General features: G+C 40.0%; 2 protein-coding genes across 3 annotated transcripts in view; both read left to right on the forward strand.

Moving 5' to 3' along the window:
* Positions 1 to 14,839, forward strand: part of CLPX (caseinolytic mitochondrial matrix peptidase chaperone subunit) — a 31,546-nt gene extending 16,707 nt beyond the window's left edge. Inside the window, exons 6-14 of one of the 2 annotated variants that reach the window (XM_024199886.2) lie at positions 301 to 342; positions 1,721 to 1,897; positions 5,889 to 6,053; positions 6,417 to 6,505; positions 7,119 to 7,283; positions 8,311 to 8,610; positions 10,624 to 10,716; positions 10,995 to 11,101; positions 13,417 to 14,839. In XM_024199886.2, coding sequence (XP_024055654.1) covers positions 301 to 342; positions 1,721 to 1,897; positions 5,889 to 6,053; positions 6,417 to 6,505; positions 7,119 to 7,283; positions 8,311 to 8,610; positions 10,624 to 10,716; positions 10,995 to 11,101; positions 13,417 to 13,507 — 1,229 coding nt within the window. In that variant the 3' untranslated portion in view covers positions 13,508 to 14,839. The remainder of the gene's footprint in view (positions 1 to 300; positions 343 to 1,720; positions 1,898 to 5,888; positions 6,054 to 6,416; positions 6,506 to 7,118; positions 7,284 to 8,310; positions 8,611 to 10,623; positions 10,717 to 10,994; positions 11,102 to 13,416) is intronic. The other variant, XM_024199887.2, reaches the window with a different exon arrangement.
* Positions 14,840 to 18,632: 3,793 nt separating this feature from the next.
* PDCD7 (programmed cell death 7) overlaps positions 18,633 to 18,971 on the forward strand; it is a 9,037-nt gene continuing 8,698 nt past the window's right edge. The window contains exon 1 of the mRNA XM_026648469.2: positions 18,633 to 18,964. Within this exon, the coding sequence (XP_026504254.1) occupies positions 18,633 to 18,964 (332 nt within the window). The remainder of the gene's footprint in view (positions 18,965 to 18,971) is intronic.

Consider the following 18,971-nt stretch of genomic DNA (forward strand, 5'->3'; position numbering starts at 1 on the left):
AAGATAATTTTTAAAAATCCAGATTAAATCTGGTATGGTTTTTTTTTTACTAAGTGTCTTGTATTTTAAGATTTTGATGTAAAAACAGCTAATTTATTGTAATCAAGAGGAAGCAGGTAGTCAATTTTAGATGACTAGGTAGTCCCAAATAGGGAGCTCTTAGATCTGACAAATAAAAGCTAACATGGGGATTTCTTGTTTGTAATACCTTGATTACACCATGAAATGTATTCAGAAGAGGGCAAGAGGTGGAGCAAATATATATTTTTTTTATATTACTGTTTTCATCCTCTCTCTTAGAATTAGAAATAAGAAGACGGGAGGATGAGTACAGATTTACAAGTAAGTGAACTCTCCTCATGTCCTCCTCTGCAATATCTACCCTTGAAATTAACATCAGAACAGTCGTTTAGTGGTGGCTTGGTAGAAATTATGGGCCAAATCCTGCTTGCTTTTATTCAGACAAGTAGTCCATTGACTTCAATGAGCATTTGTGACTGAACAGGAATTGACCTTGTATATAATTCTACATGGAAGGCAGGAAAAGTGTTAACCTACAAGTTTCTAAATAAGTATCTGTACAAAGAATTAACCTTGATTAAAGAGAGTGAAAGTTTAGACTTGTATACTCAGTTTGAGATATTTGTTGTGTATATTTTTCATGAATTTCTATCTGATTCTAACTTTCTAAGGCAAAGGGAAATGTGAATCACTGCCTAGTAGGTAATGCCTCATGTCAACTTTTGTATACTATTAATCATGCAATGTTATATTAATGTATTTGCTACAACGTAGTTGTACTCTGAAAAGTAACTTTCAAAATGGCATTGGGCTGATCCATGTTTGTCTCATTGACACCTGATCACATTTGCTCAGCTCACAAGTAAAGTTTTTTTTCTAACTACAAGCTGACTTTCAAACTGGGTTCTTCTTGCCTCATGCAGCATCCATCATCTGTAATAAGGCTTCTGCAGACCAATTTGTAATCCTAGTTACACCTGGTCAATTCCATTTTCTTTAAATTACAAAATTCTGCCTTTCAATTGGAACTAGTTAAAATTCTGTTGATGAATGAGAAGGAATAGACTCCAGTTCACTCTCCCATCTATCTGTTGACACTGCAGTACTAATGAATAAAAAAGTGTTTAAAGAATAAAGACCTTAATTTACCACTAAATCTAAGTCACAGATCTATTGTTAGGAGGAGTTATTTTTATATAGTCACTTTTTAGCGTAGAACTGTACATTGTTTTTGTGTATATTAGTAGTTTGCAAATTTTTTATAAGTTCTTATACTTTGCCAGGCATTATGGTATCTAAGTGCCTTTTGTTTTTATATATATTTATGTATAGGAAAAAATACTTGGTAACTTGTTTTGTGTGTGGACTAGGAATTTTGCATGCACTTGTTTAATATATTAGAATGTTTTAGATAAGCCACTATACAATTTCTATTTCTGTTTGAAATATCTTTTCAAATATGTAAAAATGTGCTTATGGAAACAATGGGAATGCAGTTACTCTTTTTTTGGTGTTTATGCAATCCTGTTTGTAGACTGCAATATTTTCTAAGGTAGGATTACTGGCTCACAGAACAAACCACTGAAAGATTACAAGAACCATCAGTTAAAATTTTAATTATTTACTCAACAGTAGTGTCAGACTCTGCCAGTTCAAGTTAAACCTGGTTCTCAAACAATGCTTTTGTTGTTAATTTCAGAACTTCTGCAGATTGCTGGAATAAGTCCCCATGGTAATGCTTTAGGAGCATCAATGCAGCAACAAGTGAACCAGCAGATGCCTCAGGAGAAACGAGGAGGCGAAGTACTAGATTCAACCCATGATGACATAAATCTTGAGAAAAGTAATATTTTGCTGCTTGGACCAACTGGGTCAGGTATGTAACTTAACACTTCTGTAGATTTTGAGTACTTTGGGAACAGATAAGCTAAAAATATTTTTATTATGTTACCAGTTGAGTGAATAAAAGCATGGCATAGAATCATAGAAATGTAGGACTGGAAGGGATCTCGATAGGTATATAGTCCAGTCACCTGTACTGGGGCAGGACTTAGTGTTGTCTAGATCATCCCTGGCAGGTATTTGTCTAACCTGTCCTGAAAATCCTCTAATGGTGGAGATTCCGCAGCCTCCTAAGGTAGTTCGCTCCAGTGCTTAAACACCCTGACAGTGAGAAGTTTTTCCTAATGTCTAACGTAAATCTCCCTTGCTGCAATTTAAGCCCATTACTACTTGTCCTGTCCTAGGTAGATAAGCAGTACAATTTTTCACTCTCCTCTTTATAACAGCCGTTTACATAATAGTCTTCAAGTATGTCCCCACCCTCAATCTTCTCTTCTCCACACTAAACATATGCAGTTTTTTCAATCTTTCCTCATAGGTCATGTTTTCTAGACCTTTAATCATTATTGTTGCTCTTCTTTGGACTTTGTCCAATTTGTCCACATCTTTCCTGAAGTATGGTGCCCAGAACTGGATAGTGTTCCAGCTGAAGCCTTATCAGTGCTGAGTAGAATGGAAGAATTACTTCTTGTGTCTTGCTGACAACGCTTCTGCTAATACATCCCTAAATGATCTTTGCTTTTTTTTACAACAGTATTTTTTTACAACATTGTTGACTCATTTTGTTTGTCATCCACTATAAGCCCCAGATCCTTTTCTGCAGTACACCTTCCTAGGCAGTCATTTCCCATTTTGTATTTGTGCAGTTAATTATGCCTTTCTAAATGTAATACTTTGTATTTGTCCTTATTGAATTTCATCCTATTTATTTCAGATCATTTCTCCAGTTTAAGATCATTTTGAATTCTAATCTTGTCCTCCAAAGCACTTGTTACCCCTCCCAGCTTGGTATTGTTCATAAACTTTATAAGTATACTCTTTGCTATTATCCAAATAATTTTTGAAGATATTGAACAGAACCAGACTCAGGACAGATTTTGAGTTCCTGTTTTAATAAATTTCAGTCTCTTGTGTTTCTTTTTGGCAACAGCAGCTGGTTAATAACAGGAAAAACAGCAGGAAATAGAAATGCTAAACCCCAGCTTTTGCTGTATAGTATGTGCTTATCCTAAACTACAAGGAATCTGTATTGAAACATGCTGCATGTTGAAGTTCACTTAAAAGCAGATAGAAATGAGCTTTTCCTCCATAGAATAAAGTTAGCATTTAATTCTGCACTTCAGACCTGGGTACTGCCAGTTTATAGTACACCTCCCTCCTTTCCAACTACCTGTCTGATCCAATTTGCTCTCTGCCATACTTCAAATGCATCCACTATGATGATTTCTTCCAAGCACAGGACAATGTTGACTGTAATCATTGGACTACAAGAAAAAAGGGCCATGCACAATTTTTATATCCTGATAATGGTGCCTGCAAATCATATTTTCAAATCCAAGAAGACAGGTGGCCATCTGGTGTTACCCACAGATACCTCCATAATGTGTACTGTGGAATGTGGGTGGCTCATCTTGGTCAAAAATCAATCGTACTGCAAGGTTCAGGCAGTTTTCCAGAGCAATCATATAAATACCTTGGTAGAATCGGTTATAGGAAGGTGTTGTAATCATACCTCAGCTACTAGCAGTGAAAAACAGCAGTTACTATAGACTGATAGCATGAAACAGAATTGTCTGGAATCAGGTAGGGAAGAACAAAATCAAAGCAAACTCTGCCTGGATGCAGTTCAGTATCTGGAAATTCTGTATGCTCAGAAAATAACCAGTTCTTAAACCCAATGTGTTGTAGGTGCTTTAATAAATGTGGTTATGACATGCAAAATAATGTGTCTACTGATCTTCAGAGGTGTGGAATACCCAGTGAGGTCAAGTTGTATTGTGTAGATGCTCCCACCTCTTAGGATCTTGATGAATGTAGTGAATTAGGCCTGCTATACACTGGGAATTTATTTCGGTATGGCTGTGTCTCTCAGAGGTGTGAAAAATCCACAGCCCTGAGAGACGCAGCCTAAGTTCTCTGTAAGCTGCGTGGCTGCGCAGCAGCCTATTTAGCGCCCAGCAAGTGTTCAAAGAACCCGCCCAGGGATCAGCCGGGGGAGCAGCGCCCCCTGGCCCCACCTAGCCCGGCCTCCAACCTGCTGCAGATGGGGCACCCCACCCTGTCCCAAACCCGGCCGGGGAAGGGGCGCCTATCCTGCAGCCCCAGAGCTGCTGCAGTGGGGAGAGGCGCCTCTTCCCCCCCAAGCCCAGGTGCTGCTGCGAGGGGAGAGAGCTGGAGGGAGTCCTCTCTCCCTGCTGGAGCACTCTCCTGCACCCCAAACCCCTCATCCCTCACCCCAGAGCCCGCATCCCCAGCTAGAGCCCTCACACCCCTGCATCACAACTCTCTGCCCCAGCCCTGAGCCCCTCATCCCCGGCCCCAACCCAGAGCCCACACCCCTGGCCAGAGCCCTCACACCCTCTACCCGAGTTCTGAGCCCCTTCCCACACTCCGAACTCCTCGGTACCACCCCCACCACATGAATTTTGTTATGTGCACCAATGTGAAAGTCATGTGTGTCACATCACCTCCATATTGGTGCACGTAACAAAATTCATTCCACACATGGGTGGGAAAAATTAGAGGGAACACTAGACGCAGCTATAGTAACCTAACCCCCAGTGCAGAAACACACTAGAATTCTCCCATTGACCTAGCTACTGTCTCTTGAGGAGGTGGATTACCTGTGTTAACAGGAGAACCCTTCCCGTCAGCTTAGGTGGTGTCTGCACTGAAGTGCTACAGCAGCGCAGTTACAACGGTGCAGCATTTTAAGTGTTGACAAGTCCTTAGTGTGAGTAACAGACATGCACGTCAGTCACTCCACAGTGAACTGACTTCCTGCTTGTTACCTTTTTGGTTTATTCATTTTAAGGCATCATTCTTTTGATTTTTAATTCACTCTAACACTAGAGGAAAAATAATGCCCATGTGCATGGCTGTAATTGAAAAATCTTTTAAACAGCAAAATGCAGCACCAAAGACGGTCTCTGTGGTTTGTACCCCTAAATGGCAGCTGCAAGTGATGCATGGTATTTTATGACTCAGTGGTCCTGTACCCACCTGTGCTTAGCGTTGTTGGGAAGGGAGAAAAAGGCTATGCTACTGAATCTTCCTTCATTACACAGTTTTCTCCCCTTAATCAATCATTAAAACCATGTTAAAAATATAACTGTCATGTAACTAGAAAAAATACGTTCATAGTTTGCAGACTTCTCATGGCAAGGTCAAGATGACGTGTCCTGGTTAGAGGAAGATGCTGTTTCACCTTCTAAGCCACAGCTGTTGTAGGGTCTAAAAAGGAAAAATTATATTTCAGTTTTTATAATATATTACTCAAGTCTGTGTGCATGTATGTAAAAATACAAACATAACAGGATATTATTTACTCAGTACTCTCCCAGCCAAAGCATGGCTATGCTACTCTACGTCTCAGGCAAAAGTCGGAATAAACAGATGGGGTTTCCACAGTGCCCTGAAAGTTAACAGATGAATGGCAGTAACATAACATTTCGTTTATACTGGCACACAATTGTTACAATATATAAACACACAAACTTGTGTTAACTGTAGTGTATACATCATAGGCAATCCTGAGCAAACTAATAGAATGTCATTAAAATGTACGCAACTTGGCAGAATCAAAAGATGACAGCATAGGTTGTTTGACAAAGCTAGCTTACCCAGAAAACATTGTTGAATGAATATCTGTACATGTTGCCTTCAATTTAGCTGTCTGATGATGAAGATGTCACACTAGTTACGTTCACTGAGGAAAAATGCTTGTGGTCTTGTATACTGCCACAGAAATAAATTATGAATATTACAGAACAAGTAGTAGTTTTTTTTTTTTTTTTAATTTTTAGGTAAAACCCTGCTGGCTCAGACTCTAGCTAAATGCCTTGACGTACCTTTTGCTATCTGTGATTGTACTACCTTGACTCAAGCTGGCTATGTAGGTGAAGATATTGAATCTGTTATTGCAAAACTACTGCAAGATGCCAACTACAATGTAGAAAAAGCTCAACAAGGTAAACTTGGACCATGTATTTTCTGATGTTTGTCCGCAAAATATACATGACCCAATTACATTCTGTAAGTCGGTGCCAAGAATCATTTTAATAGTTTAGCATTCTTGGTATATATACTTGACTTCTATTTGATTCATTAATAAGAATTTTCAAAACTTAGTAAATTAATTTTTAAAATGATTATGAACAGGTGTAACAAGTTATTCCTTCCTTGTTATCCAGCAAGTTGCTTATGTAACATGCAGCATTCTGTAACATTGCTATAGCAATCTCTTCTATTTAAGATGGCACTCTTCTCTGTGCATATATAATCTTTCTCTCTTACAAATAGCATCTTCTCTAAATATATTCCTTGTACTTTAGGAATTGTTTTTCTGGATGAAGTAGATAAGATTGGCAGTGTGCCAGGCATTCATCAGTTACGGGATGTAGGAGGAGAAGGCGTCCAACAAGTAAGTATGCAGTTTTTATTTCAGCCTTTTAAATCAAATCATTATAGTACATGAAGTGCCTGATGTTGTCTTGTCATGTTGCAGATATTGTATGTGTATAGATTCATATTTCATTAAATTCTAGGGTTAATCAAAAGCCCCTTAACCCCCATTCTGCTCTCCACCTCCCTCACACCCCTCCCCCCCCCCAAAAAAAAACCCTCAGTGGAATTGTTTTATTAGAAATCATCCTTATCTGCTTTCAAGTATCAAGTTACATAAACTAAAAATCACTACATGCTGTTTTTTCACTTTCTCCAAAACCCTTCATCACTGATGTCTCATAGAAAAATTTGAAAAACATTTTTAGAAACAATTCTTCTCCAATGGGAGGTAGTATGTAGAAGATGAGCAATCTAGGTTTTGTTCCCATCTCTGCCACTGGCTCTTGATGTGGCCTTGGAAAAAATTCTCAGGTACTCAGGACCTGTGGGCCAAGTCCTGCTTGTCATATTCAGGTGGTCAGACTCATTGAATCCGGTGTGAGTAGGTTACAGGATTTGATGTGCATTCTGTTCTAAAGCTATAATGTGGATTCTTTATTTACTGCCTTTACCTCTCTGTTTTTACTTAGGGCTTGTTAAAGTTACTAGAAGGTACAATAGTAAATGTTCCAGAAAAAAATTCCCGTAAGTTACGTGGAGAAACAGTGCAGGTTGATACAACAAATGTCCTCTTTGTAGCTTCTGGTGCCTTTAATGGTCTTGACAGAATCATCAGCAGGAGGAAAAATGAAAAGGTGAGAACACATTGTTTTAGAATAGCTCTTTTTAGCTATATTGAAATGTATAGTGGCTCTTTTGCTAATGATTTTGGGAGGGTTATCTGTATTTTTAGAGACCTCTAACTGCACCTAGAAAACTGAATTCTCGTGCTAAAAAGTTAATTGTGAAGGTGTTGTAATGTCCCTTAATTTTTAAAAATGGGGTTCCTATGTGAACCATTCTGTTGGGGAGGTGTCCTACCATCACATTTCCTTTAAATGTATGATATGATGCATAGAAAGCTTGAAGCAGAGAGCAAGCATTGGAAAAACTCTCTCTCTCTTTATATTTAATATTCTATTTAATCCCCCTTATTTATCAGCAATTGGAGACACACGACTTCGCTCTTTTTTGGATGACATAATAAACCTATGTAGAGCTATATTATTGGGTCAGTTTCCCATTTCCAGCAGATGTCTAAATAGGGTGACCAGATGTCCCGTCTTTAAAGGGACAGTCCCATTTTTGGGGACTTTTTCTTATATAGGCGCCTATTCTCTTTCCCCCTCCCCCCTCCGTCCCGTTTTTTCTCAGTTGCTATCTGGTAACCCTATGTCTACAGTTCTGACCCAAGCTTTGTAAAGCTTTTTGGTGTAGTTTTTTTTTTATTAGAAGTTCATCTGTTTCACTTTGGAAGAGTACTTTTTATTGTTATCAGAGGGTACTCGTATCACATAGCTAGTTAGTACCAGGTATGTAATGTAATCACATCTTAATTTGTGAAAAGTATGATTCTTTCATGCCTGATCAGTAGTCACTATGTGTTAGTGCCTTGTCGAGAGAACTAAAGTTACAACAGGTTTCTGTTAATTCATACAACATTAAAATGAAAGCCCTTTATACATACATTCTTGAAACAGTTAATTTGTAATTAAAGCTGATTGGTCATTTCAGTTTATAGTGCTGTCATTGATGTATTCTAATATGCACATGCCACCAAATTTATATAAAGCAAACATGTAACTGTAGCTTTTTCGTGAACATGCAGTGTTTATTTTGCAGTATCTTGGTTTTGGCACGCCATCTAATTTGGGGAAAGGCAGAAGGGCTGCTGCTGCAGCTGACCTCGCTAACATAAGTGGGGAGTCCAATACACAGCAAGATATTGAAGAAAAAGATCGTTTGTTGCGGCATGTGGAAGCCAGAGATCTCATTGAATTTGGCATGATTCCGGAGTTTGTGGGACGTTTACCTGTGGTGGTTCCCCTGCATAGCCTGGATGAGAAAACACTTGTACGGATTCTTACTGAGCCAAGAAATGCTGTTGTTCCTCAATACCAGGCATTATTCAGCATGGACAAGGTTCGATTTTTTTGTGTCTTACTAATTGACATCCTTTTGGTATCCTTGTTATGGAATTCATGTTAAGGCTTTTTCAATATAAAGATATACTGTCTGCTTTATGACTAAAGAAAATAAACTCATCGTCTTATCAAAGAATGGTAAGTAATGGGAGTTGCATAAATCCCCACTCATTGGGAGAATCCCTATTCATTGCCTCAGTGACTACATTAGTTGCTTGGTTTGGTGCCAGGAATTTTAATTTTCAGGGATAAAGAGATTAGCAAGATCTTATTACATTTATTGGGCTTCTCTTAAGTAATCAAAAAACTACATGAGAAATGTATTCTTTATTTTCAATATCTTAAGAATACTGTATCATATTTGGCCAACTGTGTATGCTGTAATTTCTTGTAAAATTGTTGAATTTTCAGAATATCTATCTTCAGTGTAGGAAAACATTGCCTAGTCTCACTAAAGGAATTATTAGCATTATTCCATTAGCTAGATATTTTTGTGTTCTATTTTGGAATCAGGTTTCAAAGCTATTTTGATTTGAGTAGCTTATGGTTTGGGGAAAGGGTTTTTCCTAATCTGCTATGCCTCCACTTTTTGCTTCCTCGGAAATAGGCCTTTTAATCATAGTCTTCCCCTCAGAAGTGTTAAAGTATGAGATGCTTGAAATTCTTTCTAGAAACTGCAAACATTCCAAGGCACATGCTAAATTTCACTAATCAGCTTGCCTTTATTGTAGCGTATTCCCTTCACTCATCATCCTCACATTTGTTTGTTGTCTAGTTAAATTGTAAACCCTTTGCAGGGACATTGTCTTCATATCTGTCTCTATAAAGCACCTAGTGTATTGGTACTATAGAAAAAATAATAATCTGGCCTTTTTCTAATAATGTGTATTATAACACATTAGTACCTAATTCAAGAGCCTGATCTATACTAGAAAATTTTAAATTGATTGATGCTCCTGCAGCATTTGTAGAACACTGTTCACACACAAAGAAGCCTCCAATGTTCTACCCAGTTATGAGACCAGATTCTTTCAGAAGATTTAATAACTAGTTACAATTTAATTGGTTCAGTCTGAACCAGTTTAGTGCCACTGTGGATGAAGACAAGCTGAAACTGTTCAGCTAGTCCTCCCACTACAGTCCAGGCATGCACAAGTGTTCTTGCGAAATCTCCCTGAACGGACAGAGGACATTGCAGTGGAAATGTTTTAGGACAGCACTGGTGTGTGGTTGCAAGGCAAAACTTAAAAATAATTGTCTTAAAATTAAATGGCTTCTGGGGAAACATTTTAACTGGTTTGTACTTAGAACCATTTGTATGGAATGAGTTTGTTACAAGTGTTCGGGTCTGTAGTGTAGACAAGACAGAGAGGCCAGTAGTAAATACACCTTTACAGAATCTAAGCAAATGGCCTTCATAATCCATTATTCATCATTATTGCTTTGTGTTGAATGCATCCTAGTCACTTGAGACACATGCAGCCATATTGAAATGGTAGGAGAAAACCTACTGTAATTGCAACTGAAAAGCAGGTACTTGAAGATTTTTATCTAATACAAACAAACTGAAAATTATCTGCAAACCATATTTTATTCCATTCATGACAACTCAGCCCTCTAAATTAGGTGCAAATTTGTCCCATTTTTTTGTAATACACATTAGCATTCATATTTATATAGCTATGGTTTTCTTGTTGCTTTACTTGCGCAATCCAAGGAACCTGTCTCCCCCTCCCCTCCCCCCCCCCAAAAAAGGTGGGAGGTGCAAGAGCAGAAGATGACAAAATCATCAAAGAGCTTCTGTTAACATCTGTTCTATGGTGAATACATTGTTTAGGTAAAATTTCCAAAAGATGAATTAGAAGTGCTACTTAATGAACTAGCTATTTAATAATATTTTTATTATTTTGCAAAATGTATTTATTGTTAAATGAAAGATGGGTAAACCAGGGATTTAAGAAAGTTACAAATGAAGTATTTAACAAAGTTTAATGTATTCTTATGTATGTAGTGTGAATTGACTGTTACTGAGGATGCATTGAAGGCTATAGCCAGACTGGCGCTAGACAGAAAGACTGGTGCAAGAGGTCTTCGATCTATAATGGTAAGTGTGCAGCCTTTTTTAGGGGGTATTATCAGCCTTAATAGGTGTAGAATAGATAATGTATTTTGAATGTAAGTATTCTTCTTGCCAAGACAACTTATGCTTAAAAAAGGATCTCTAGGCAAGATGTTAAGATCTGCAAAGTAAATTTCTTCCTAATGACAATAGCTAGTCAGATTTCTTCCAGTATAGTATCCACTATTATGAAGTGACTCTCAGAACTACTTTTGTGGAAAGCATTGTATACATTCTTTTTTTACTTTTCTCTTTGCTCATAGGAAAAGTTGTTGCTGGAGCCCATGTTTGAAGTACCCAATTCTGACATTGTATGTGTGGAGGTTGACAAAGAAGTTGTGGAAGGCAAAAAAGAACCAGGATATATTAGGTAACATAGGAATTGCAGTTCCAACCAGACTAATAGTCTAGACAGTCAGCCAGCCGGTGCCTCATACAAATGTTGTTGTTTTTTTTTTTAATAAAATAAAATTCTACACACATACATGTTCCAAAAATAATCTTCCGACTTTGTGTACATCATACATAGTTGGTAGATATAGGGCACTTAATGCATATTCTGTACTAGTGATTTTGGATTTTTTTATTACTATTGTTACATATTACATACTAAATCTAAAACTATAAAATTATTTTGTAACTTTTAAATTTAAATGTATTACATTCTGTTTTTAACTCTTCCCAGTGTGTGTGTGTTTCTTTAGAAACAGAAAACAAAAAGTGCATGATGAGTTAATTGTGACTATATCACTAAGGCTGTTTAAGTGAGTGGTGGTGTATTTGCTGAAAAGAAAAAATTCTGTGTTCTGTGAGGGCTCCAGGACACTGGAACTTGCTCCCCCTTCCTGGGTTGGAAATAGCTGAATTTGATGATCTAGGCATGCTGCAAAATACATCTGTTTGATAATATTTTTGAGATGCCTCAGGGATGAAGGGAATGGGATAAAAAGGTGTTCCTGCGGGTAGGTGGCTGGTTGGCTGAGTTCCTGTTGAAATTACTACTTTAATTCTGTTGGGATTTAATGATTTTATTAGATCTTGGATATGTTCCCCCCCCCCCAATCTAAATAAATAGCAGATGACGTGGAGAGGGGAGGGACAGTTCTGTGTTTAACATACAGGACTGGGAGTCAGGTTTCCTGGTTCCTGTTTCTCACAAGATTCCTTGTGTGACCCTCAGGAAGCTGCATAGCCTCTCTGTGCCTCAGATTCCCTTTCTGTGCAATGGAGATGTAACATACAGGACTGGTAGAGTTCCCCGTGGCTGCACACTCATCAGGCTGCTGTATTGAGCCTCACACACTGGACCCATGTGTTCTTAAGCTTCCTGGGGTCTCTGTAGGCAGCAGCACTGTTTCTCTCCTTGGCCTCTTGACACATTTCCGTCTTAAAAATGGGACCATGTGACCAAGCTGTCCTAGGCCCAGAATCCTGTCTTCCAATAGCAGCAGATGCCAGATGCTTCAGAGGGAATGAACAGAACAGGGCAATTATTACGTGATCCATCCCTGTCTCTGGGGTGCCCAGTATTCTTCTGCACATGGCTTCTCAAAATCATGGAGTGTCTCTCTCCCTGCCCCCCTCTAAGGCAGCTAGCTTCCTCCATCCTCAGCAGATTCAGCAGTAAAACAGGGCTACCTGTCACAAAGGCATGCTCCTCTCTCCTGTCCAATGCTTCGTCCAAAAGCCTGCCCTTGGTTCTATCTGAGAGTCCTTTTTAAACCCCTGCTTTGTCACCCCTGCCCCTTTGTCTTGTTTGGTGATTTTCCACTCTCCCCTCCCTGCAGAGAAGTTCAGGGAACTGTTCCTCTGAGCTCCAGCCAACCCATTGTCCCAATGGGTTCCCACCTGAATAGGCAACCCATTACGGTTTAACAACCGAGCACCATCCCTGATCTAGCAGGTACATGACAAAGCACCTGTCAACTGGTGGCTGACTCACTACACCAGCAGTTCCTGAGCTGTGGGATTTGAGGTTGCGCCATCAGCCGATGGGGTGCGGCAATCCCTAGTATGCAGAGAATGCCATTTTGCTTCACACAGCATGACCTTGTATGCATGGTCATGTGTGAGGTGTTCTTCAAAATGGCATCCTCCATGCTGTCTGGGGTCCCAGGAGGAAATATTTCACTAAAGTGGTGTCATGCCAGCAAAAAGTTTGGAAACCTCTGTTGTACACATTAAAGCAATTCATATCATCAACCGGAAGTCATAAGTTGTATGTAGACAGATTCCCCAAAACAACATAGGAGATAATACTATTATTTATCAAGTCAGTATTGAGGCTTAATTCTGAGGTGCTCAACCTGCAGATAGAGAGGGGATTTTTGAAGTACCAAGTGTTATCTTCAGTAATACTTGCGTTAAATATTAGGAAGTGCACTGCAAAATAACTGGGAGCCTGCAGTGTTTATTGGAAATTTAAACTTTACCCTGTTTATTTCTGGTCATTTAATTTGTGATAAAGAATGTAAATAATTTTTCCTTTTCAAGCAAGTAAATAAGGCTTAATCAGTGAATTACCTTCCCAAAAGACATTTGAGACCAGTATTAAAAGCAGCACACATGCCATATCCAACTTGAAATGATGCTTTATGGAATACCTGTCTGTGAGGAGCCATGGTAATCCTACCAGCATTCTCCTCTCAACTTGTAAAATATGTGATCAATTCTTTTTAATTGTAGGGCTCCGACTAAAGATACATCTGAAGAAGAGTATGACTCAGGAGTTGAAGAGGAAGGTTGGCCTCGTCAAGCAGATGCTGCAAACAATTAAATAGTGTCAGTGTTCTCCTGCATATAGTGTGCTTGGTTATTTTTAAGATCATTATCTGGCATTACAGTCTGATACTGAAGGCATTGGCTCTATCCTGGATATAATACATGGTCAAAAAAGTTGATATTTTAAAAAAAATCAGATCATGTATTGTAACATCACATTGATTTATTCAGTGGACATTATTTGGACTTCAGTAGCATAATGTTCAAATATAAATTGTACATTACGTTTTGTTCAGTTTTTAAATAAATGTGCTTTAACAAACAATTCTAGAAAGCAAAGAAGGTGTTGCTTAAACAATGCAGGTATCGCAAATAGTTAATTTTACAATAATGTTACTCTACACATGGGAAAACAAGTTTAATATAAAATAGAGGATAAGCAAACTTAATTTTGCATATATTTCACTCACTTGGGTTAAGTTCATTCACTGTAAATGCCAGTGTTAGATTTATGTACATTTGGAACCCAAATGGATGCTGGAGAGACTTGTTACATTTGTCATGAAAAATTTCCTAGAAACTGGATTTTGAAAAAAAAATCACATGTGTTTTATGACTTTTTTTATGCAACTTTGCTAAAATGTAACATTAACTAGTTACAATAATTGGCTGCAGTACCAAATGTCATGTCATTATTTACTTACCTTAGCATCACATGTACATTTTAACGGATCCTTTAGAATACTGTGAAAGCAAGTGGAACCAGAAGTCTGAATTTCTTTTGGAAGGAAACAATTTACAGGAAGTAGAAGACCATGTGGATTTAGACTTTAAAATGGCCTAAAAATTTAAATATTAATGTTCTATATAGTACATTTTGTTTAAAGTATTGGAACTATCATGCATCAGTTTTTTGGTGCCAGACATTTGCCCACCTATCTTCTTATAACATTAAGAGATGAAAGAAAGTAAAGTGAATGTATAGTATTTTTGATGTAATCAGTAGAGACTGTTCATATGACAGTGCTTTTTTTTTTTTTTTTTTTTTTTTTTTTTTTTTTTTTTTGTTAAGTTATATGCTTAAATGCTGGTGTTGCATCTTGTGTTTTTTGTCTCTTGGTTTTAGACTTTCAGCAAAGCAAAAAAAAGCCCTAACTTGGTTTTACACTCTAATTAACTTGATCCTTTAGGAAAACATTTGTAAAACACTAAGGGACTTGTATCTTTTTGATTATTTCAGAAATTAAAATCTATGCTGACAACTTCGATGTTTTGTTCTTCCTAACAATATGTGGCTCTAAGTTATGCTGACTTTTGTTAAGTTTTGAGTCAAGCTAGTTAATTTAATTAAAACACCCTTACAGTTTTTAGGCTAGGAATACAGTGAATGTTTTAGATCAGAATGGGTACTGCTCTATTGGCCCACACCTTCATTTCTTCACTAGTAGTTCAGAATTAACATGGTTTGTCAGTCACGTAATACATACATGCTTATATAGAATGGATACAATAAATATAAATTTAATCAGTTTTTCTTCTGGTTAAACTATCCAGTAATGGTTCAGGAAAGGCTGCTCTCAGGGTTCAGGATACTTCCAGGAGAAGCAACCATAGTTAGTTTACTGTAGATTATAATATAGACTTCCAGTTTTGGTAACTTTGTTAACCTCATTTTCCTTTTTGTAGAATGAATATTCAAATAGTTTTAAATTCTATTAATTCTTTTTTTAAATGATTGAGAAATGTTTTAGTGAAAATCATTAAACAACTTAGTTTAATATGTAATCATGAAATGTTTTTAAACAAATGCGGTATAACTACAATTTGTACTTCAAAAGCAGATTTGGCATTTGAATAAAACAAAGCAAATATTCATGAATTACAGATTTCTGTAGCTGAAGCATGAGACTTAAGTAATGGCACATAAAATGATTAAAACATTTTCCAGAATGCTTGAGTTCAGGATCCTCATTAAAAAGCTGAATTAGTTATATATTTACATATTGAACTTTCACAGATGAGTCCACTTTCCTATTTTTAAGACCGTTTTGAATCTATGTAATAGAATAAAGGTTCTTTGGGAATTATGCAAGCTAATCATGACTATTTTCATATTCTTAAAATTTAAAGGTACATATAACAAGTACAATAAAAAAGTAAAGTAGCTATAACTTGGGAGAATGAAATCTGTTTAATATAAATTGCCTTTGGTTATCCACCTTAGTATTGTCAGGTAAATGCTTCTTCCACTAATTGTTTAATTAAAAAGTTACCTAATTGTAATAGGTTCTTAAAGGCCATCCTCTTGCATCTTCATGCTCATTTGAAATCTTATCAAGTTGATACAGTGGGGAATGAGCTGTTTTAGAGCTGTCTTCTATATAGTTAGTTACAGACAGTAATTGCCTTACTGAAATGCTTGCTTTATCTCCTCTTTGGATACTAGTGAGCCAAGGGAAATGGCTGACTTAAATGAAACGCTGTGTCCAAAATAGCAAGAAAAAGGCTAGAATGATGGTATAAGTAAAGTATAAGTAAAGATCAGTGCTTTTTTTTGGAAAATGCACCAAACCAATGTTTGTGATGGAAAGAGGGAAGAAGAGTTTTACATGTGTATACATCTCATTGAGAAAGTACATTGTGTTAGCAATTGTGGCAGTTATCTGTGTCAATTCCTTGCACCTTTGATGGAATGCGTTGCATAATGGACCCCACCAAAGGTCTAGGAGAAGAGGTTGGATTTGGCTTTTTGCAAAGAGTTTTACAAACGTGACTATTTGTTCATTACCTCTGGGGACACGAATGTGTGAAGGGAAATTCTAGGAGCCAGCTGGAGAAGACTTTCAGCAGGTTTCAAAAACATTTCAGACTAAATCAAACCAGTTCTGCGCTGTTGTGGATAGAGAAACTGAAAAGGTTCAATTAGACCCTCACCCCACTGTTTCATTTAGTACTCTCTATGCAATCACAGCTTCACTGCTCCTGGAAACTGAGCTGGGATGGGGTTTATGGGAATGGGATAGATATCCATACTCCGTAGCTGAAAGGATTTAGACTAGCAGGAGTGTGGCTGGGCCAGACAAACCTACAGCAGACCAGTTCTTCAACTGCTAGTTTGGCTAGAATGAACATATTGAAGCAGCTGGGAGTAGACTGGTGCACTATTAACAAACTTTTGACCACTTCCCAGGAGCAAACAAGGCCACACTAGTAGCTAACCGTGTCAACGCATATATTTTTCTGACTTGGCTATATTAAGTAATGTGACTTGTAACAGTCAAATAATACATGTTGATTTGTAATTACAAGTCATGCATTAATTCTGCTCCTCCTTGTGACATTCTCCTACTGTTTCCTGCCACATCTGTGCACACGCAATAGCCCGATCATTGCACTCTGCTAGGTCATGGGAAGAGGATTTGCACTCAAGTAGCTGGTATTGCAGATGTATTGAGGCCAGCTGTATAGCCCCACTTGACCATTGTGATGCTAGTTGGCCACCTCCAAGGCAGAGTCAATTAAGGCAATGTCATATACTTAGGGCCCTACCAAATTCACAATCCATTCTGGTCAATTTCACAGCCATAGGAGTTAGAAATTAGTCAATTTCATGTTTTCAGATGGGGGTTGCAAAGCTGTTGAGTGTGGGGGTGTGGGATTGCCACCCTCACTTCTGAGCTGCTGTCAGAGCTAAGCTCTGAAGGCAGCAGCGTTGGAGCCTCCGTCAGCTGCAAGAGGTTCCAGGAGGTGGATATGGGTCTGATCTCCCCTGTGCTGCTGGGAGTGCCCCAGCTGGAGGCTTCTAGCTACTAGTCCCAGCTGAGCTGGGGAGGGACAGGACTTGCTCTTCACCTGCACTGTGGTTCTCTGGGGGAGATCAGACCCACCTCTAGGTACCTCCCCCAACTGCAGGGTGCTCCCAGCTGTACAGGGGAGATCAGACCCACCTCTGGCAACCTCCTGCGGCTGCAGAAAGATCCAGGGCTGCTGTTTAGTCCCAAATCTTCCTGTGGGTGGGGTAGATTCAGGAAGGTGGCTCTGATGTGCCTGTGAGCATGGCTGTGCAGGGGAAGAGTAAGTCCTGTGCTGCCTCAGCCTGGCAGACTAGCAGCTGGAGACAGGGACATAATCATACCCCTCTCCTCCCTTTGGGTAGCTAGATTTCACAGGGGAGGTCTGATTTCATGGTCCATGACACATTTTTCATGGCATAGAATTTGGTAGGGCCCTATGTATACTCCAGGCTGATTACGTGAGGTGGTAGGTGCTTGATTGGTAGGAGCCAGAATGCACAGGTTACAGGATCGTTCTCTGCTCTTGTTTGCAATAACTGACCCCTTGTCTGCTTGAGTGACAACGTTAGGGGTAGAAGGGTGGCAAGAAAACTTTGTTGTGATTTCAGTCGCCTCACTATTGGTATTCTATAGCAGATCTCTTGGAGTGATGCAGGGTTTTGGTCACTCAACTCTACTACTAACTTCCCAGCATATATCAGGACCAGCTCTAGCCGTGAGGAAGGTAGAGGCTTTTGATGTGGACAGGTTTAAGGCTGCCTGTAATACAGCAGCAGGTTTCTTGGGGTGAGGGGATCATGCCCGTTCTGCGCTATGCTCTCTGCAACGTGGGACCCCTTCCAGCACGCTGCAGGAGGAGATGTGCATGAGGAAAGGCCGGGCCATGGTTTTAGAAATGACAGGGTTGCAGCTGCGTTCTGCTGTCACCGGCTGAACGGAGCAGAGGGAAAAGAGGTAGTGTGACTGATACACCTTCATGGGCCTTTTAGAAACCTCTCCCTCCATACACCTTCCTGGGCCTTTTAGAAACCTCTCCCTCCATACACCTTCATGGGCCTTTTAGAAACCTCTCCCTCCCTATACCTTCATGGGCCTTTTAGAAACCTCTCCCTCCAGGCACATTGATATGTTTTCCTAATCAGCCCTGGCCCAGACCCTTTTCCTTCCTACACTTGCATAGCACCTCACACCTTTCCCCTCAGATCCCTCCCCTTCATAAATATTCATAGGCGGGGGTCCCACCGCCCATATATACATATTCATAACCCTGCACCTACTGGGGAAGGCGCCCCGCCCGTGCTGGCTCCTCCCCGCCGCCAGGGGGCGCTGTGAGCCGCCGGAAGCGCTCGCGCCGCGGGCGGCGGCTAAGGGCGAGCCGGGCCCCTCATGTCTCAGCCGCCGCTGCCCTTCGCCGCCCGCTTCGCGGGGCCGCCGCCGCCCCCCCAGTACCGCTGCTTCCCACCCCCGGGGGGGCTGTTCGCGCCTCCCCCCGCCGGCGGCCCCTTCCCGGGAGCCCAGCCCCCGCCGCCTCCCCCCTTCCTGCCGCCCCCGGCGGGGGGCCCCGAGCTGCCCCCCGGCCGCCACCTCCCCGCGGGCGGCCCCTACTTCCCCGCCCCCGCGGGAGGCTGCGGCCCGGCTCCCCTCGGCCGGGAGGCGGCCCCGCGGCTCCTGTTCCCGGCCCCGGGGCCGCCGGCCTGGCAGCCGGGCCCGCCGCCGCCGTGGGGC

The sequence above is a fragment of the Terrapene carolina genome, unplaced genomic scaffold (genome assembly GCF_002925995.2).
Source record: "Terrapene carolina triunguis isolate 2854851 unplaced genomic scaffold, T_m_triunguis-2.0 Scaffold67, whole genome shotgun sequence".
NCBI classification, from domain to species: Eukaryota; Metazoa; Chordata; order Testudines; family Emydidae; genus Terrapene; species Terrapene triunguis.